The sequence below is a fragment of the Protopterus annectens genome, chromosome 6.part0, assembly GCF_019279795.1.
Source record: "Protopterus annectens isolate FY-2018-M chromosome 6.part0, PAN1.0, whole genome shotgun sequence".
Classification (NCBI taxonomy): Eukaryota; Metazoa; Chordata; order Ceratodontiformes; family Protopteridae; genus Protopterus; species Protopterus annectens.
Window position 1 is genome coordinate 602,296,501 of NC_056737.1, and position 22,574 is coordinate 602,319,074.

The 22,574-nt window shown below is 38.4% G+C and overlaps 1 protein-coding gene across 3 annotated transcripts in view; it reads right to left on the reverse strand.

Moving 5' to 3' along the window:
• The window catches only part of TOGARAM1 (TOG array regulator of axonemal microtubules 1), a 1,826,974-nt gene that overhangs the window by 1,232,765 nt on the left and 571,635 nt on the right, over positions 1–22,574 (reverse strand). For all 3 annotated transcript variants that reach the window (XM_044074274.1, XM_044074275.1, XM_044074273.1), the window contains exon 7: positions 5,513–5,610. In XM_044074274.1, coding sequence (XP_043930209.1) covers positions 5,513–5,610 — 98 coding nt within the window. The remainder of the gene's footprint in view (positions 1–5,512; positions 5,611–22,574) is intronic.

The window sequence follows — 22,574 nt, forward strand, 5'->3', positions numbered from 1 at the left end:
CTCTATTATTTTAGGCTTTGTCCAGATTTCATCTGCTAAAATGTTGAGAGGTATGATCCCAAAGGAGGACAATGTCTCAAATCAGGGCCCTGATGTAGATGTATCCATGCAAGAAGACCCTACAAACCTTAAGACAAGCAAAGGAAGATGAGTCCAGACTTTAATGAAAATTACAGAAGGCTGCCAATGCCAAATGACAGTACAGTTGTGTAAAATCTTACCATAATAGTAGCTGTCCTTTTCTTCACTGTTCCAGTATTCATAACCAAAGGGATCTCCTGCCAAGGATAGCCCAATGGCCAGCCAGTATACCAAAACTTTTAGTGCTTGTAGACATCATACTTCATACATATGTTCCCCGCACAAGGTGTAGGGCATAAAGGAGAAGTACAGACACACACACTCAGAACTGAAAAAGCCACAGGAGGAACAGAATGCCCCTAGGGATAAGGAAAAATATGTGCATCCAGAAGGAGAAAATGGGGAAGAGAACCTCTGCCAGGAAGGCAAGAAAAAACAAGCTAGAGTAGAGGGGGCAGGAGGGAAGGAACGAATACTGAAACAGTGAAGTGAAGGACATCTACTGTTATGGTAAGATTTTACACATACCACAGTTACAGTATTCATAATCTAAGGGAGAGCACAAAAGCTCAAGAATGAGCCTGGGAGCAGGACTGCATGGAACAGCCCTCTAGAAACCCATGCAGGACAGCCCTGGCAAAGCCAGCTCTACTGGCTCTTGAAATAACATCTAACTTGCAATGCTTAGTGAAACTATGAACAAAGGACCAAACAGTTGCCTTAAGGATACATCCAGCCCCTTGAAAAAATGGTGCCAGAGGAGGCAACAGCCCTGGCTGAATGAGCCTTTACTGATGAGGAAAGACATTTACCATGAAAAGAATAATAAAGAGAAATGGCCTTATAAATCCAGGAAGAGCAAACCTGGGATGAAAGGAAACAAAAAGCTGCTCAGATTTGAGAATAATTTTCGTTTTATCCAAATAATGTCAGAGCTGTCTATTCAGATCCAAGGTGTGAAGAACATTCTCACTTGCAGACTATGAATAAGGAAAAAAGGAAGGCAGATGAGCAGACCGATTAAGGGACAACTCAATGACCACCTTGGGCATAAAAGAAGAGTTATCATGAAGAGACACCCTACCTCTGTGGAAAATTAATAAAGGAGGAACAAGCATGAGAGCCTGAAGTTCAGACACTCTCTTGGTTGAAGTGAGAGCCAAAAGCAGAACAATAATGTTGTAAGGAAGCTGAAGAAACAGGCTGAAAAGGAGCCTGAGTTATTTTTTTCAAGTACAAAACTGAGGTCCCAGGAGGGCAGAACAGGCTTCCTGAGAAGCTTGATTTGAAAGACGCCTTTAAAAAATTGCTTGACCTCAAAGTTAAAGGCCAGAGAAGGATTCAAGGGCAGACAAGATTGCTGACAGGTAAGCTTTAACTGAAGAATATGCTAAACCCAGCATGAAGAATATGCTAACCCAGAATGGTGCAGATCAACCAAAATGAGAGAAAACCAGTGGAGCCTCTACAGACAGGGGATCCTGATGGTGAGAAAGGCACTGGACAGAATTTTTTTTACATTTGAACATATATGATTTCCTGCTAGTGGGCTTCCTGGCCTCCTGCAGAACCTGAAGCATGTCTTAAGAAAAGAGGTGCCTGAATGTGTCAAAACCTTATCAAGTTTCAGCATCAGTTAAAGAGTGGACAAATAAGGAAGGATAAGTGACCTCTAGTCTTTTCGGAGAAGATCCACCTGGTGCGGTAACTTGTGGTGACTGCCCATAGCCAAGTGAGAAAGAAGGGGGAATCAATGCTGTCTAGGCCACAAAGGAGTCACTTGCAAGATTTTGGGAAAGTCCTGCCTGATCTTGTGCAAGACTCATGGTAACACAGGAAGTGGAGGGAAGGCATACAGAAACATCCCCTTCCAAGGAAAAGACAGGGCATCTACTTTCCAAGCCAGAGGACTTGGGACACTGAAACAAAACGGAGGAAGTTGTCTGTTCAGAGTGGAAGCAAAAAGATCTACCTGAAGAATACCCCACCGATGGACAATGTCCAGGAACACATATTTGTGAAGCATCCATTCATAAATTTGTGTGCTGGACCTGCTCAAACAGTCTGCTGCAAGACTGTACTCCAAAAGAATGCAAACTGCTTGAAGAATAACTTGATAATGGACAGCTAGATGCCAGACCTGAAGATCTATTCTGCAAAGAAGATAGGACTTTGTACCTCCCCTTGCTTGTTGACATACCACATCACTGTGGCATTGTCAGTGAAAGTTTTGAGGGGCCCAGCATGAGCCTGAAGAGCTAGAAGCAGAGCCCTTGTTTCCTTAATACTGATGTGGTCTAACCTCTGATGAAAAGACCGCAGACCGTGAACCTTGAGAGAGCCAAAGGAGAACCCCCCCCTCCCCTTCCACTGTCTGAGGCATCTCTGTAAAGAGCTCTTGAGTTGGGACTGGAGCTTGGAAAGGAAGTCCCAGGTTGAGAGAAAGATGATGAATCCACCACTGCAGCTTGAGCTTGCGACAGGGATGGAATGGTACCATGAAGTCCAAGCGGCAGCAATGCTGGAGCCATACTGACGTGAGATACCACTAAAGCTTTCTCATGTGGAGGCTGGCCAGAGGGAGCATGTGAATGGTGGAAGGCATGAACCAGAGGACCCTGAGTGGAAGACCAGGGACGGGTAGACACAGACACCGCTTGAGGAGGCTTTAAAGCCATTAAAAAGTACAGTTTTGTACCTACCATCATCTACATTTATGGTAGGTACAAAACTGTACTATGTTCTTCATTCCACATTGCTGCAGTCAGGCTGGCATATGGAATGAGGAACTGACAACATGCCTTGCAAAAATAATAGCTGTAAAACAAGCCCTAGACTTAGAGTAGAGAGGAAGGTGATAAATGCTTAGAGAAGTATGTACTGAACTCCCAAGTAGCTGCCTCCAAAATATCCTTAGTTGCCACCCGAAATTTTTGTTTTGACACAGGCTTGCCCTCTCCAACCCAAAAAAAAAAAAAAACAAACAACTGCTGAGACTGCTAAATTCCTTAGTCCTGCTGAGGATCATAATAAAAGTGGGCAAATGAATAGTTTGGTTTAAAGCCACACTAGAAACCACCTTAGGCATAAGGAAGGATTAGTACGTAAAGATACCCTGTCCTTATGAAAGGTTGTAGAGTAAGTTTCTCCAACACAAAATTGAGATCCCAGGATGAAAACAATGGTGGGTCACAATCATTACCAGACTCTAAATGGGTACCAGTGCTGCTGAGGCCAATCAATCTGGATTTATTAAAATCATCCTGGCTTGTCTTGTCTGGACCTTTAGAGCACTTTGGGAGAAGAGGCAGAGGTGGAAAGATTTTCCAACTGAAAGAAAAGCATCCACTTTCCAAGCTGTGTGATGAAACCTCTTTGTGCAAAACTTTGGCAGCTGGTGGTTTAGTGTTTCCATTTAGATGAGCTCCCAAGCAATGTCTGAGGCATCTGTCGTTAGAATAATACCCTAGGCATCTTAGCACTGCTATGACATAATCCACAGGAACTGGCTGAATGGCCCCTATTTGGAGCAACAGAGAAGGACTGACCCCTGCCCTCACCAGAAGTCTGAGCAGGGGAACTGCAAAAATCTTAACAGTTTGCATAGACTTAGCCCTGTCCCTTTCTTTTCTTTAAAACTTCCACAGGCGCAACCAAACACAAACATCAGACTGCAAAAGGAGCATCCAAAATCCTTGTTTTAACATGCTCAGCTGAACCCAATCCTGCAACTCTACACTCAATACCTTACCCACCTTCTGCCCCACCATAGATTTTTGATTTTGTGATTATAAATTCCTGATATTTTAACATGTGAAACACTGAATTCAAAGCCCTCATGGCTAAAGTGAAAAAGTATACACTTTCTTTCCCCCATCTATCCAAAGCCCTTGCCTCTTATCAGGAGGAACAGGATTTTTAACAACAGAGGCCTTAGGACTAAAAGATACTTATGAGCTTGAGGCTTCAGGCACCCCTATAGTACCTATCCGTTTAACTGGGCAGGAGAGAAGGATCAGGATTCAGGAAGCCTCAAAAAAACATCACCCACCACATTCAGAACAGGAGGTATAGCTAAAGGCCTATGCTGGGGTAAAAAAATTCCCTAAGCTCTTCTCTGGAATCAGAGAAGATCTCTTGGCCTTCCCAAAATGCTCCCTCATCATGGAATGCAGAGTTCTGAAAATGAAATCCCTCAGGAGAGAAGCTGGGAGTAGAATCATCACATCAGAATCAGAAAAAGGAGGATACTCCTGCACACCCTCCTCTTATCAGGAGGGGCATAGAACCTCTAATCATAGTAATCAAATCCTCTGCCATTTTTTAAGCATATGTTTTATGAAGCACTAAGACCCCCCCACTGAAGCTAAACTTGGCCTGCCTCTCAAAGAAGCCTGAAACAGAAGGGGAGGCTCAAAAAACCACCTTTAGAAGAGAGGGAAGAACAGCCACCTGAGAAGCCCCTCAGCCTGGCCTACTTCCCAAAACTAACCACAGCACAAGTCCTTCTTCTTAATAATAGTGCTGTTAAATCTAGCACAAAGAGCGCATCCAACAACGCGCCGCTCAGGCCCTAAACAAGGTATACACAAAGTATGGTAAGATTCCTGGAAACTCTGACTTCAGAAATTTCTGACTGGACAGCGGACTACCCAATAGTTAGGACTGCAGCAATGTGGAATGAAGAACATCACTGAATAACCCCCAAGTAATATCCTGCCATTCACGTTGGGGATCCTTAACTATAATGGAAATATACTTGGTGTTCTGTTTCCGTTTCTGCGAGATATCTGCATGAAACACCCTTGGTGGATCAGACCTCTGGTGACATTCAATAAGCATAGTACGAATCTCCTCCCTAACTAAGATCTGCAGAATCCTCCTAAGTCCCTCTGATATAATCAGCCAAGGTTAGAGAGTCTGGCTACTGAGTCCAATATGCAAACTATTTACACATTATATGTAGACTATTTATGTGTTACTTTGCTAAAACAAGCTGTACACTTCAAAAAAATAATGAAAAAAAAAACAATAAAAGGACAAAACTAAGAAATTCAGATTTCAGACGAGTAAGGAATTGTTAGAATAAAATAATACAAAAGAAAAATGAATAATGCAACCAATAAAATAATTCTTGTTCCTTAAAATGGCAAAAACAGATTATTTTAAATTCTACCAAGCTTAAATTGTAACTTTTTTGTATGGGTACATGCATCAGGCCTCCCAAGTAAAAACAAAAAATTATTTTTGTTCTCAATTAAAATTTGTAACTGCAATGTAATAAAGTATACATCTTCAATCTTACTAATTTAAACTTTTAACAGCTTAGAAGGGTAAGACCAGTTTATAAAATGTTTAACATGTCTTTTCAGTTTGCTTGCAAAAAAAAAAAAAAAAAAAAAAAAAAACAACAACTAAACAAAATAAGTACCAGAATTCGGGTTGTATTCCACTACTGGAGGCTTCATTTTTCCTGATGAACTACGAACTAAATGTGGTTTTGATCCAAAAGGAGAGGAATGGTCATTCCTGCAGAAATTAACATAAACATTAGGTAGTCTTAAAATTACATGACTAAAGTTCTGAAATGCAGCAATATAAGCCTATAACACTATGACAGAAGAAGTTTGTGTGTTATGTAAATCTTCACAAGCTAACAATAGTGCGTGATGTTTAATCATATGCTCCCACTAGATAAAATATTAAAGAATTTTGCAAAACTGCCTTTTACAAGAAAATATACTTCTGTACATGCAAAATTACGTATACCGATATGTTTATACTTTATTATCTTTATCATCAACACCCTCTACATTCAAAGAGCTTCCTCACACATTTTTAGTCCCTCCAAATAAAACAGAATCCTTAACTCTATCTAACCTACCAAATGTAGTGTTGCCTTCAGCAATAATTCCAGATTCTCCCATCTTGCCTTGGAAAGAAATAGCATGGCAGAGTAAACCCATCATACATCTTACAAATAGTTTGTGATGTGCATGACTAGACTCCACCATCTGGCTGCAGTGTGTCATAAGGAGGTGGTGTCTCTTGAAGGGAGGTCATCATCTTAGTCTTGGCTGTCCTCCCCCAAGCATCCCCAAGCATCCAAGAGTGATCTGTGCATAGTTCTGCACATGAAAATCCACTGCTTGTGCATGATTTGCAGTGTGCAGCAAATGCCTCCCAGTCTCTGAACAGAGGTTACACTGTACTGAGGACCTCCATCAAATCTACATATCTTGATTAAAGAAAGAAATCTATCACCTGCTCTACTTCCTTCTGTCTTCACATGTTCATTCCAGAACACAGTTCAACCTCAGCACATTAAGCTGTTTTACCACTGCGCCACTCACCAAACCAAACCATACTTAGGCAGGACTTGGACAGATTCTCTCTGCCCATGCTAAATCATTAAAGCAGGTTGATCAAATAGCACAACATAGACAGAATCTCTAATTCAGGGACAGAGTAAAACCATACAGGACTTCCAGGATGACTGCAATGTAAAACTTGAAACTTAGGAACAAAAAAAGGCCACTGTAACTTAATTTTAGTAAAATTCAGTTACGGGCTAGAAATTACACATCCTGAATGCCAGCACTGAGGAAATTTGGAGCAAGTAAGAAAAAAATCAACTACAAAGGGAGAATAAAACACTCTGGTTGAGATAAAATGTGCAGCAGTTCAGCAAAAACAGTTAAAGTTTTCAGCTTTGGTACAGAAAATGGCTTCCACGAATTAAGGGGAAAAATAAATCAAATGCATTCAGGGGAATTTAAAATAAGTGAAAAAATAAATGAAAATATATATAAAGTCAAACAATAAAAGGATGGAAATATTGAAGCTTTAACTAGTTATTCACATGAAGTAATATAACTGCTAAATAAAAGGCTTTTCAAGAATAGCTATTTCAAAAAATAGTGGAGTTGGAAGACAAGAGTATGCAGACAAAAATCAGAGATTTTCTACCATACCAGAGAAACTAGGAGGAATAGACTGCCTTAAGTTTATGAAACTACAGGTAATTGCAGTTGTGTCCCACAGCAGGATTTGTTAATTGAGAAGTCACATAATGTGTATGCTCTGGCCATGAGAAAGCAGCTGAAACCTGTATTAGTAAAGAGGCACTCATTCCAACAGAAATAGCCACTCCTGACAAAACTGTGGAAGAATGGAAAAGTATTAAAAATAGGGGACATCAGAGAGTTTGTAGAAAATGATTATTCACTGTACATCAAGCAAAAGACACCCACTTTTATCGCAGCAATCAGGGAATGTTGTGAGGCAGGTATGAGATTTCAAGCTGTTGTATCCACCTTTCTTTCAGAATATTTTTTCCTGGAGAATCAAAGGCATTTTTGGATATAGAATAGGTTAAGCAGGAAATACAACAGTTTAGCCAGCAAACAAAGAGGACTGTGTTTCTCATTCTACTGATAACAACAAATATCAGAGAGAAACTTTGTTTGTGAAACCTTTTCCATTGTTCCAAAAGGAAATGCTTGAATTACAGAAGAAAAAAAAACAGTCTGACTAGAAGAATCAGGAGTACTTTGGACTTAAACCAGAGATTGACATTGGAAGATGGAGAGGATCAGGAAGAAGACCAGCAACATTACAAAATCACTGAATAAATGGGACTATAAAGCATCAGTCCCATTAGATGTAGGAGTATATATTTGAAATATGGGCTTTGCAAGAAAATTTGGAAATTTGTACTGCATTAAACTAGTGTGTGAAGTGCAAAGCATATAACCCACTTTATGCCATTAATGTTTAGAAGGGCAATAAAGGAAACGATGAAGCAAAATGTTATTGTTCTTACCAATACTTACATAAAATGTCATGATGTAAATGCATGGTATATTATAAAGCAGATGCATACTGTGTAGTCAGGGGTATTTTAAATGTGAGGTAGTGAAGCTTATCAGTGACTGCTGTATACGATGAAGATATTTAAGCAAGAAAATACTTCTTCTTAGTTGTAAGATATCCAGGCTTTGCATTGTAACAGCTTAAAAAAAGAATAGCTATAACCCAATTACATTTATTATAATGTTGTGATTTTGAGCTGATGGGGTGGAGATGTAAAAGTGTACTGATAAAATTATACACAGAATTAAGACAACCTGACAAAACTGAAATTCTCATATCTATTCTCAAAATCAGTGCAGATCCTTGTACATAACATTAGGATATATCCCACATGGAAACAATAATAGCACAGCTGAAAATCTCTTCTGCTGGGTAGCATCCAACATTCTGCATGAAAAACTATTACTAGGTGACTTCAGTATTGACCGTCTCTCTCTCCATTAACAACCCAACCATACCATAAATCTATATGGTCTAATACAACTGATCACCACTCCCACTCGCTTCAACAATAAAAATAACATGGGTACTAAAATAGACTGGATACTCACGTCTATGCCAGGTACAATTTCCAACTCTGGGACTCTCACAGACTCTATGAGCAGTCATATTTCCATATTCACTGTAAAAAAAGCAAACAAAAACCCAGAAACACCACCACTTTAAAGCAATTTGTAACCTATCACATTTCAACAAAGCGACATTAATCTCATACATAAAACAGTATAACTGGACTAACCTAAAGCACCTGCCACTTGACAATGCTGTACTCACATCAGCAACATATTCCTAAAGATCCTAAATGAACTGGCCCCACTTAGAAAAAAAATAATTTAGTCAAATCCTGCCCCCTGGCTATCCAGAAACACAAAACAACTCATGAAACTTATGCCTTGGACCACAAACAAAACTCAACTAAACTATCAGACATTCAGAGAACTTAAAAAAAGAGCCAAATACCATACTAAATTAGACAAAAACATACTATATACTAACTTTCAAAATAAAATTAATCAGAACCCCAAATCATTCTGGTTTCCATAAATCATCTTCAAAATTCTATCCTTTCAACATAGCTTTCACCTACACTCAAATCTAATAACTCAGTTAACATTGCTAATGAAATGAACTCTAACTTTATTAAAGCAGCCTCTTCCTTACTCAACAGTTCTACACAGAACAATACCATGAGCGCAATGCAAAATCTAATAACTCCCCATACTCTGTCTCTCCAGCCAGTCCTCACTGCTAGAATCAAAAAATTATTACTTAAAATAAAATCCACCTCCCTAGCATCAGACAATCTACCTGATGAACATCTAAAACTGACAGCAGAAGCCATAGCTTACTCTGTCTCAGTTCTAATAAACTGCTCTATCAATTAAGCTTAAGTAACTTTACTATGGAAAAACTATTACATCCCCATTCACAAAGGCAGTCATTCTACCAAGCTCACCAATTATAGACCCATCACCAACCTATGCTCTATCAAAAATACTTGAGAAGTGCATTGAGACTCAACTCCTACATTATGTCACACAAAATGCACTCCTCTCTCCTTCACAGCATGTTTTCAACTCCACTGCCCTCCTTAACTTCCCTTATACTGTTAACACAAAGAGAAATAATGGAAAACTTGTATCTGTTCTCTTTTTTGATCTATTCAAACTTTCAAAACTGTCACCCACCCTATACTCTTAGTACAAAAACTCTGTAAACTAGACCTTGTCAACTTTTCTCTATCCTGGTTTTCTAGTTACTTTTCTAACAGACTCCATGCTGGCATTACCACTTATCAGTTTTTTTCCAGACTATCTGGAAATTAAACCGCTTGTCCGGTAGTCCAGGAAACACTATACAAACTCCAGTATCCTGTTTCAAAAAAAGAAAGAGACTATCAGAGTTTATTAAATTGAAAGATTTACTATGCTTTGTAAATTAACAGAAAGGCATCACAAATGGAAAAAAGATGGTGTTCCTATTCATCTGATGTGACAATTATGCCACAAAATGGTTGGGAAGTTGGTGGAAGAGGGGAGGAGATGGACGAGGTGAGGGAAGGTGCGAGACATGTGACCTTGGTCTGGTATTAGCTATAACTAAAGGTGGCAACCCTATGTCAGGCACTAGAATGGCTCACTGACATCTCGTCCTTTTTTCCCTGTTGTATCTGAGGTTCCACAAGGATCCATACTGAAACCTATCCTGTTCAAAATCTTTGTTAATGCCCTTGATCTGGCCAGTAAGAATGTTACCTTATAAAGTATGCAGATGATTCTATTATCATCTTCTCATCAAACAACCTTGCTTCTCTACAAAAACTAACCTAGGAAAAATTCACTTCTGTAGAAAATTAGCTGACTACCTTCCAGCTGTTCCTAAACCCTAACAAAACAAAACTACTTACATTCACACTCAAACATCATGCAATAAGGAAAGCATCGTTTACTATTACCTCTTCCAACAACTGTAAAATACAACTTGTCAGTCAAACCAAGCTACTAGGAGTTTATAGTGATTATTACCTACAGTTTGACTTCCATACTGAACATCAGTGAAAAAACACACCAAAAACTAAGCAATCTCTATACGGCAAAACCCTATCTATCTATTGCTGCAAGATGTCATATCACCACTAGCTTCCTACTACCTACTTTCTTCTTCTCAGCACCAGTACTATCAAACATTCAACTAAACAAATTTGAACAATGCTACAACATGGTTGCAAAATTTACAGCCAGCTTCCCCAAGTTCACAACACTGTTTGGCCCTCAGACACCTTCAGTGGCTTGAACTACATCACCACCTCGCACTGTCCCAATTAGCCACAGTCTAATAAACAAACCAAATAAGTGTCCATCTCTAGCCATCCTTATGCAACCACAATCATACAATCCACCAGAACCTTGCACTCTTCTGAAAAAGATTTCCTACATATGTTAAACCATAACAACTCTGCAGGCTGTTCCCGACATTCCTATCAAGTGTCAAAACCTAGAACTCCATCCTCTTATTAGTAAGATGGGACTGCTCACTAAAGTCATGCAAAATACAGCTAAAGTCTCTCTTATTCAACTCCTGGCTCTGAAAATGTGCTGCACCAGATTAGCCACATTACCCCTCTTCAACTTCATCAACGCTCAACTCCCATCATATCCTCACCTCCAATATGTACTGTACCTCACTCTCTTCACTTCCGTTTGTTATACTCCTTCACCCTCAACTATCCTTGTCTTCTATTTCTCACCTCTAACTCTTTCACTTCTATAACTCTTTTAAAACATACTGCTTTCTGTTGAAAATAGCAACAATATAGCTGTCTGTATATTTTATCAAATTTGAAATGCAGTTTTCCCTCTTTTGAAAAATGTTCTAAATAAATTATTGTATATTACTGACTTTCAAATGTTAGTGTCACTCTATTACTGTTGTTTGTACAGTGGAACCTTTCTTCCTGGGCCTCCACCTGTGCAGGTAGAGGCCTAGCCAAGAGGCTTAGTACTTCACTGCATTTAACATAACAGTGTACAATTTAGTTTATTAATTTAAAGGTAGCCAGTGCATTTTTTTCTTAGGTCTAAAAGTTAATTCTTAATGAAGGTATGCAAGCTGTTTTTCACATTTGGGATGGGAACAAAGATGAGAAAAGAAAATACATTTTGTAAGCAGAAACAAAGGATGTAGCATGCACTTTATCACAGGTGATCTCAATTTTAGATTAGGCAATGCCTGTTGGCACAGACATTGGTTTGGTGCAAATTAACCCATCCAGAGGAGTAAACTTCAATTCTTGAAAATACACTTAATTTTGTGTGTTTGCTCTAAGTTAAAAGGGGACAGGGGTCTGAAAATGTAGTTAGCTTCTTGACTGAGTGTTTTGAATGAAGAAAAAAATCTTGAAAAATTGTAATGTTGTTTGTCTTTTCCCAGTTAGTGTCACCACAGTAGAACTCCGGTCCGCTAATGATTGGCAGTAGATTTTTTTTACGGGTGCCGAGGTGCCCACTAGACACCCAACCTTCAACGAAGGCACGCCTATTCTATGCATGTCTTTCGAATGCCACTTGACCACGGGGAGGACATGCAGACTCCACACAGAAGGCGATCTAGCCAAGAATCGAACAGGAGAACTTCTTGCTGTGAGGCAACAACGCTACCATTGCGCCACCTACTGATTACTAAAGCGGCTCCAATAGAAACAGAAGAGAAAAAAGACAAATAATGTTAGATTTGCAGTAGTAAAGGGTTATTGGCAAGGGTAGTGTATAGGACCCATGAATTCTGTCCCATTTTATAGGTTTGGTGTCATAGGATCACAGGAAGTTACTAGGCTATTGGCCCTGAGGCCCTTATAAGCCTAGCCAAGAGTTTAGCCCATGCATAGAAAAATCAGCACCCAATGCCCCTGTCCAGCAGGGACACGGGTGGAATCCCAGGGATGTATTTTCTATTTCCCATCCAGTTGTCCAGGTTGTCCTTAAAAAGGTGTAAAGAGGTACTCTGCCTGACGTGGAGAGGGGGGGTCTATTCCACAAATGGGGCAGTCTCTGGGACACAAATCTGTCCCGCCAACAAGTCCTATTGATGTCACAAGACCAGGTTGAGGCCGCGTGTGTGGGTTACTTGAGTGGAGCTTGACTTGTGGATATGCAGCAGTCCCATCAAGGCAGGGTCCAAGATCGCCTTGTATGCCAGACAAAGGAAACATCATACAGACTCCTCAGAGGTGACCTCGGTCTGCCATACAAGGCATACAAGGCAATCTTGGACTCCACCTTAATGGGACTGCTGCTTATCTGTAATCATGGTTTGAAACAGCAAAGTGTGTAGCAAAGACCTAACAGCATGAATCTGCATAAAGTAGATAGATAATATGCTTGTTAATGTAGTACATTGACTATTAGTGAGCATGCTTTAACATTTGTGCAGTTATTACCCAGAGTTTTACATGTAAGTTATAAAATATAATCCATACAGACGTTCAGCATGTTACTCAGCAATGGGAAATTATGTTGCAACTACTTAACAAAACTTTGAGAGATGCACATCAAACTATGATCCATATAATTAAAAACAAAGGTAATGCTGTCAAGATTGCAAATTAGATTAAAAACGAACCACCTCTAATGGGTAAAATCATTTCGATGTTCTGCTGTAGCATTCATTACTTGCAACTGTTTGTTTTTCTGAATTTTGTCTTACTGTCTGCATTACTGCATGCTTAAAAAGTGCAAACTGTTGCTTAAAAACAAAAAAATTATTTTGGTTTTATGTCCAACATAATTTAACCTAATGGGGGAGGGGTCAGATTATAGGGACCATGCATTCTGCCTCATTTTACTGATTTAGGTCCCTCATGGTTGGACAAGAAACAGTAAGGTGAAAAGCAAAGTCATAAATGAACCTTCATTAACTAGATAGATATACTTGTTAACCTATAACGATTATTAGTGAGCATGTTTTTAATAGTCATGCATTTATTAATAAGAGCTTTACATTTAAGTTGCACAATATATGAGATGGACTTATTTGTTGCAAAGCTGCAGCTCATGCTTGACCTTTTCAACCAAATTCCTATGTATCAAGCCTGTTCTTAAAAAAAAAAAGGGGGGGAAACTTTGCAGTGGCATGCACAGACCGTCAGGCAGATTGGGGAAACTAGTGTGTAAAAATGAACTAAAAAATAACATGTTCTTTTTAAAAGTTGTAGACAACTCTGGAAACTAAATTCTATTTTTCAATCAATGTCATAAGATTTCCAAAAAGTATCAGTTCAACAGCTGTAATTTTCCAGAAAATAACTCACATTTTCTCTCGTATATAAGCCAATTATCACAAATTCTGAGATTACCTGTCAGATGTACATGGTAAGGACAGGGCAACTTATGTTTTTTGCATTGATATTCCAAATTCTGTTACTGAGTAAATGGTTTCCTGTGTATCTCTAGTAGGGGAATTTTTTCTGAAATAGTTTCCATTACAAACTTTTTGTTTTCAGTGGAAGGAAGCTGAAATTTCTTTTTTCTTGAGAAGATGTTTTAATATGTTACAAGTGGGTGTTCCACTACCTTCTTCTATTCCTCCATTTTTTAGCATTGGAGGAGGTGTTGGATACTGCCCTGCAAGAAGCTCCCAAGCCATCAGACAGATTAATAAATTAAAAAAAAATCTTACAAGTTTTTGTTTTCTCATCCCAGTCATGATCCTGCAGTCATTTTTGTGCCTAGTACAGCTGCTAGTTTATATTAATCCTTCTCATGTAGACAAGGACGGAAAGCTTTTGGGTGAAAACAGAAAGAAGTGTCATGAAACGGTTATATGTGTAAAGCTTAGTGGCTAGTAAATATACTGCCTGGATGCCAGCAAAGAAGAAATTTGGAGAACATGAAAGACAATTAATTAGAAAAGGTGAAGAGAAAACACTGGATGGGAAAATTCCTGGAGCTGTTCAGCAAAAAGCAGTTCAAGCTTCAGCTTTGGTTCAATAGATGGCTTCCAATAATTTAGACGAAAACTAAACCAAATGTACTCAGAGGTGACTAAAATAAATGAAATATCAAAGGAATATATTTAGGAATACATTAACACAAATAACAAAAGGCTACAAAAAAATAAAAAATGTAACTGCCTATAAAGATGAAATGATAAAACTGCAAAAATCAGAGGTTGAAATGAAGAAACATCTGTCTTGAGTATGAAGCTTCTCAAGAAGAGCTCTTTTAAAAAATAGTAGAGTTAGAAGATAATTTGAGATTTTCTGTTATACCAAAGAAACTGGAAGGAATCAACTGCATTCATTTTATGAAAGCACACATAAGCTATTGGTCCAGTGTTTGACACCAGGATTTAATTGAAAGGTCTCATTAAGAGTATGCTAAAAACCTGTCCTTGTGCAGCTAAGATCTGTATTAGTAAATATGCTATTATGCCAGTAGAAAGAGATGATCCTGTCAAAACTGTGGCAGAAGGGAGAAGTATTAAAACCAAGAGACAGCAGAGTATCTGTGGAAAATGATTATTCGCTGTACACCAGCCAGACAAGAAAGAAATATGTCCTAGCAATGACAAAAAGTTAAGAAGCAGATGTGAGATTCAAGCGGCTGTATCCAGCTGCCTTCAGAATATATTTTCCTGGAGGATCAGGACATTTTTTTATGCAGAATAGGCCAAGGAGGAAATAAAAAAGCACGTTTATCCAAACAGGTGAGCCAACAAATACAAGGGCACCCTATTTATCATTCCTCTGACAAGAGAAACTTTGCAAGTAAATCTTTTTCCAATGTTCCAAAAGAAAATGCTTGAGAGACAGAAAAAAAACAGGAATTGACTAGAAAAATAAGGAGTACCTTGGACTTGAACCAGAGCCTAGTGTTGTGAGATGGAGGTGATCAGGAAGACCAGCAACACTGAAATTGGTGAATAAAATTGAAATTATAAATCATCAATCATATTTGTAATATATGGCTTTGGAAATACAAATGTCTGAGAAAGACTTGACTTTTACTGACTTTGTTAAACTTGTGGGTGGACTGTAAAGCATATACCCCATATTATGTCTTTAATGTTTAGAAGGACACTAAAGGGAAAAAGAAGTAAAACAATTTTTGCTCTTATTAGTATTTGTATAAACATTTCATGATATAAACTGCAAGTTATACTGTAAAGCAGTTTTGTATAGTGTGCAGTTAGCAGTAGTGTAAATGTGTGAGTGTGTGTGTGTAGGAGGGTATTTTCAGTGACTGATGTATGTGTTAAGATATTAAAGTAAACAAGTAGTTTTTAGTTGTAAGAAATGTAGATTTTGCAGTATTACAACAGAAAGGCTGAACAGAACCAAGTTTAACTTAATATAATGCTGCAATCAGGACTGCTGGGGTGGTGGTGGGATGTATAAGTATATTGATTATGCTAAAAATAAAATCTAAGATAATTTCTCTTGATTTTACAACAGTGGGTGTCTAGCTTAATGTCCTTGGCTTAAGCTATAAACAAGTTGCTTTTTTGTAAACAAATGGGCTTGAAAAATAAGACAAAATGGTGAAAGCCATGAAAATGCCAATCTTCTTTGGATTTGCAAAGTTATTACCTTGTTTTTTTTTTCATTAGCAAATGTTCTCAGTGCGAGACAAAAAGTCTGCAGCTGAAGGCAGTTAGCTAGAGGAATTCTGTTTTTTTTTCCCATTCTAGTGGACAAGAATGTTCCTTTATACATTTACACCGTTTCCACTGAAATCTAAGGCCATTCTGAAGACTCAGACAGGCTCTCCAGGGATCATTGTAGTGACTCCCTTCTGTCCCAGGAAAAAGAATGGATATACTCGCACACAAATGGAGAAGTTTGACATACCCGAATCTAAGAATATCACTTCCTCGCAAGTGTGGCAAGTGCAACGGCCCAAATCCACTAAGATAATCCAAAATACAAAGCCAGCACTGTGAGGTGTTCGTCAAACAGCAGCTTATTAAAAACTGTTCAAAACATCACTAGGGGTAGTAAAACCCCCCATTCACAGGAGTTTTTACTACCCCTACTGATGTTTTGAACAGTTTTTAATAAACTGCTCTTTGACAAACACCTCACAGTGCTGGCTTTGTATTTTGGAATACCTGAATCTAAAACATTTATAATTCAATGCCTGGATGATTCAATTTTGATATATTTTTGGCACATACCTGCTGCAAGTCCTCAAAAGCAATTAAAGGAGGCAAGAAACTCTGTTACTAGGAAAGTTTATGCTTTAAATTGGAAAAGATTTACCATGATTCCACAATAATAACCATGGCACATTCAGGGATTTTATGCCACTGGTTCTCCTACATTTGTGTAAGTTATTATCTGCTGGCCTATTTACTCCTTTAGCAAGGTCTATCTGAGGGACATTCAACAGGTCTGCCCATGGATCCTCCCTTTTCTTTTCAGATTTTTATCAAGCTGTTCTTGAAAGACATTTTATATTTAAGACCACTTAGGAAACTGTTGGCACCTTGTTGGGATCTTAGCTTTGTGCTGGAAAAAGTTAACTCTGGCTCTTTTTGAACCAGCTATTCAGGATATTCTATAGTTCATGACTTGAAAGACAGTTTTGCTTACTGCTCTGATATTTGCAAAAGCATATTTGAGCTGCCTGCTCTCATGGTGGTGAATCCTATTTGGCATTCCATAAAGATAGGGTTACTTTAAGAACACATCCTTCAGTCATGCCAATAGTAGTTTCAGAGTGCAAATTAAATCAAGTCATCGGTCTTCCTGTATTCTTTTGTGAATTAGAGACCAGAGAGAGGATTCTCCATGCTCTGAACATGCCTAGACAATGAAGGTACAAACTTGACAGGTATATATTTCCAATGATGGGGGAAAGGGCAACCAGTGTCAAAGGAGACCCATTTCCACTTTGCTATTTCTTTTTCTTTTTTCCACCATGGTAAAACAATTACAGACAGGATCATGGCACATTCTTCTACAGCCTTGTCTTCTTTGATGGCATTTGGAAAGGGGCGGACTCCAGAAACTTTATAGAGGCAGCTAATGGGACCTCTGTACATACTTTTAAAAAGTGTTACAAACTAATCCTTTTTCATGTTCAGAACAGGCTTTGCTTGTACCATTCTCCTAGGTCTCCTGGATTCTAATCCTTCCTCCTGCTACACTGGATAAGCTATGGTAATTTATCTATAAAAAGAAGGATAAACTATAGTAATCTATACATATAGCAGTAGGCTACAAGAGCAGTGATTCAGGATGAATGTAGTACAGTGATGTAACTTGCATTTACCATAATATCAGATGTTCAGTTAAATCACTGCTGCAGTAGCTGCACCCTCCCCTCCAACCCCCTTCTTTGCACATAGCTTTTTTTCATTCATAAAAGTCATATACTGCAACTTTATCAAGCTTTTTTAGGAGAAAAGCCTCAATCGTTTTGTTGGCAAGAAACCTCTGAAGCTTTCTGGTGCTCAGGCTATTGTTTTCTACACACAGGAGCCCAAGCTGAGCTGACAGCAGCCTGGACACATGCATGGGGGGAGCCAAAGATTTTGGAAGACTTTATGGTTGTTGTACCACCTGTACAGCAGAATGATATGGCGGCGGCAGCAGCAGCAGTAATTTAATCAGACACCTACTGTTACGGTATGTGCAACTTACACAACTGTACTTTCTTGCTTATATGAAATTGTGCAGGTTCATTTCAGTTCAGTTAAAATGCAATCAAGCAGAACAGTTGGTGTGTGTGTGTGTGTGTGTGTGTGTGTGTGTGTGTGTGTGTGTGTGTGTGTGTGTGTGTGTGTGTGTGTGCGCAATGGCTGTTCTTTGTGTATTTTATCAAGAAAAACACAAAGAAAATTTACAGATTTTCAAGACTGTTTTCATGTTTCTATGTTGTGAAACAATGTAGCTTATGACAGAAGACATTCTCTTCACATTTGCTCTGAAAAGAATGTTCATGCTGTTGAACGCATTTTTGTGGAGATTTTTTTCTCCTAAGAATGTACTACTTTTCAAATTAATGTAACTGAATTATAAGGAGAAATTATTCAACTGCCAATTTATCTATGGGACATAGCAAAAACATAGGAAGATTATGATTGTCTCTCTAATCATTATTAATACATTATGTACTCCAGACATGGATGCCAAGAAATTCACAGACAACTAAGCTCAAGGGGTGAATCTTGGCATTTGTTTTGAGAACATATAATGCTATGTTACAAAAAGCCACATTGGAGTCTCAGGAATGAAGCTGCAAGAACATTCATGTGACTTCAGTGTGGCTTTTTATATTGTGAATTGTCTGGTTTGGGGCACATCAGTTCCTTCTTCTTTGTGGTTCAATACTACGTTACGATCAGAGATCCAAAATCCTTGTAGTACATGAAGATCTAGCTGCTCCATGTATTACTGATTACACAATAGTAAGATTTAAAAAAAAAAACAATCTGCTGTGCCAGCTATGAAAGTTGGTAAAGCAGTCAAGAAGTAGTTGATATCTTTACACATTCTCTGTCTAAAGGAAGCAGTTTTATTCAAAATACTGTTTTATGTAACAGACAGCAGGCAGAAATGGAAGCTGAAACAAATCTGTTTCATATCCTGCTGCTGTTTACTGGCTAATGCTGCCAGGTTTCAGTGCCTGACTCAATGTTAACAGTGCACAGGGGGTATTTAACAATTGCTAAGCACCATTCCAAGTGTTAAGGTCAGGTCTCTTGCTAAACTAGCACTGAACTAAGATGGAATTTAACAGTTAATGGAGCATAATCACAGAGCTCCACGCACTACATTTCTGTTTGATATCTTTACCAATCAGCCATGCACCCATGAGTATACTTTCCAAGGTGTCCATGTAAGCTGTCCTTATGTAAAGCCATTTTAGTATGTCGCTTATTCGTTTTTTGTATATCAAATTAAATTATATTTAAAGCTAGTTATCATTTAACTTATAAACTATTTTATTATATTAATGTACAGTATATTAATGTATTAGAATTACTGACCTTAATACTTAAAGACAATGCCATGGCAGGCAAATATTTTATTTGTAAAATGTTTCTTTTAACAACTAACTCACTAGATTTTAAACATACATATAACTTCCCATCTCTTAACATTTTCTCTTGTTTTATTTTACAATCTAACAGTTCGTGTCCCAAACTCTTCTTTCCATCAAGTCAGTGCTTGTTTTTTTTCCTCTGATGCTGCTTGAGATCAGTTAGCCTTATCAAATTTTCTCTTGATTGATGATTATATGTATTCCATTTACGCAATTTGTGGTACCAGTTTAAAGTACTATATATAACTGTCTATTTTAGTGTATTACATGTTTTAGCACTCAATGCCAACTGCACTTTTATTTGGAAAATGAGCTGATCATTTACATTATTTTTTTTCAAAGTTTTCAACATAGACCAAACAGTTTTCAGTTTTTTCTACTGTTTTTCACTGGACAGTCATCATCAAATCTCACAGTAATTCCATCAAGTTTTATGGGGGTGGTGTTCCATGTAGGTCTCAATACCATTTTTTATTAACAATTATGAATCTTGGTCCTTCATTTCTTTTATTTTGAGATATTGGTCTTATACCTCAGTGAGCCCTCCCAATGTCATAAACTGAGCTATCAGTCAGTTGTAATGTATTGGAATCCACATTGTCAGAAAGCTTACCATATCATTTCCTTTGACATTCTCTAATACACAAATATTCTAATGTTTTCTAAGTCCTCCATCTTCTCCATTAACCAAGCACTGCATTTTGATATAAATTTTGTTTGATGCCCCTCTTAACTCATCCATCCAGTTCATTTAACAAATTTTCTTTTATCTGTGTGTCACGCTAAGATACATTACTTGACAATTTTGTTGTATATACTTTTGTTGCAAATTATCAATTTTGTTCCCAAATAATTATATTTTATTGTTAGTTCTTGCACTGATGTAAACAGTTGTCGTACATGTTTTCTTAAAGCAAACTCTTCTTGTGACAGTTAATTTGAGCTTATTCTGTCATGCAGTTTTATCAGCTTCTTCACAAACTCATAGGAATATTTCTTCTTTTACGTGATTTTCTTCACTAAAACACAGTTTCAGTCATGCAATAATTTATCACTTTTTAGACTTACTGTGTTCATTTTTGCATGGTTTTACTTAAATTTTCCTGTCAGTATAAAACTTTTCCTACAGAGTCTCTCTACAGTACTACTACTCCATCACCATCTTCAAAGCTAATAATCTCAAAACCAGAAGACAGAACATAATATTCAAACATCTAGGGTACAAGACAACATTGTGAGGAAGGATCCAGTAAGCTGTATTCAAGGATGGATTTCAGAAGTATTTAAATGGAACTCTGTAGCTTTACATACATAAAGAAAAACAGGCAACCCAGCTCAGTGGAAAAACACAGAAATGAAACTAAAAAGAAACATTCATTGACACCTCACAAAGTACAGTTTTGTACCTACCATAAATGTAGATGTTCGAAGATCTACATTGCTGCAGTCCTTACATATGGGTAGTCCGCTGTCCTCGGTCGGCCCGAATACCAAAGTATAAGGCTGACGTCGGTCAAGGCGCTTAGAACTGACATCAGAACGTCAGGGTACAAAAGCGCATGACCGACGTCATATCCTCAGTCTTTTCTTGCCCCAGATGTCAGAAGGCCCTAAAAAGAAAGGCCAAAACCAAAAGACAGCAAAAAAACCAACCAACCACCCCTGCACCAATCCTATTTACAATATTTACAATATTTATAATATGCACAACCCAAACCACACAACCGCCTCTAACTACAGAGGGGAAGGAGGGAGGGTAAATTGGACTGCAGCAATGTAGATCTTCGAACATCTACATTTATGGTAGGTACAAAACTGTACTATGTTCTTCATCTCACATTGCTGCAGTCCTTACATATGGGTAGAATCCCAAAGCAGAGGTAAGGGAGGATGGCAAAACTATAAAGCATTAGGAGCTGCCAAAATGACCTGTAAAATTGCAGTGGCAAAACCAGCCCTAGATTTAGAGTAAAGCGGAAGGTGGTAATGCTTAGAGAAAGTATGCACTGAACTCCAAGTAGCTGCCTCCAAAATATCTTTAGTTGCCACCCCCCTTAAAAAAGCTGTAGAAGTGGCAGTAGCCCTAGTGGAATGAGGCCTAATCCCAGCTGGAATCTCTTTACCATGATGGGAATAACAGAAAGCAATACAAAACCCAATCCACTTAGAAATAGTTTGTTTTGAAACAGGCTTGCCCTGAGAACCCAAAGCAAATGATACAAATAACTGCTGAGACTGCCTGAACCCTTTAGTTCTGCTCAAATAATATCGCAACTGCCTGTGTATATCCAAAGTGTGCAAAATCTTTTCCCCTTTATTTTGGGGGTTTGCATAAAAAAGTAGGCAAATGAATAGTCTGGTTTAAAGCCACACTAGAAACCACTTTAGGCATAAAGGAAGGATTAGTACGCAAAGATACCCTATCCTTATGGAAAATTAAGAAAGGCTCAACCGCCATAAGGGCCTGTAATTCAGAAACCCTTCTCGCAGAGGTAATGGCCAACAAAAAAGCAGTCTTCCATGATAAATATTTCAACTCGGCAGCAGCTGCAGGCTCAAAAGGTTGTAGAGTGAGTTTCTCCAACACAAAATTGAGATCCCAAGCAGGAGTAGGAGCTCTACGTGGGGGTCTTATATTCTTTGCCCTCTAAGGAATTGCTTAAACAAAGGATGAGAAAACAATGGTGGGTCACAGTCATAGTGAGCAGAAATTGCTGCAGCATGAACCTTAATAGAGGAGAAGGACAAACCTTTGTCCAGTAACTCAGTAAGATATTGAAGAGCCACACTTAAATTAGGCTTAGAAACATCAAATTCCTTTGCTGTACTCCAAAATAAAAACCTCCTCCATTTATCTGCGTACACTTTCCTTGTACTAGGCCTTCTGGCCTCCAAAATAACATTCAAAACTTGCTGTGGAAGCTGAGACCCTCCAGGGTTTAAAACAGAATATGCCAGGCTGTTAGATGTAGAGAGTGAAGTTTGACATTGAGTAAATGACTGTTCTCCTGAGACAGCAGGTGTGGAATCGAAGGCAAAGGCCATGGAGGCTCCTGTACCAGACTTCTC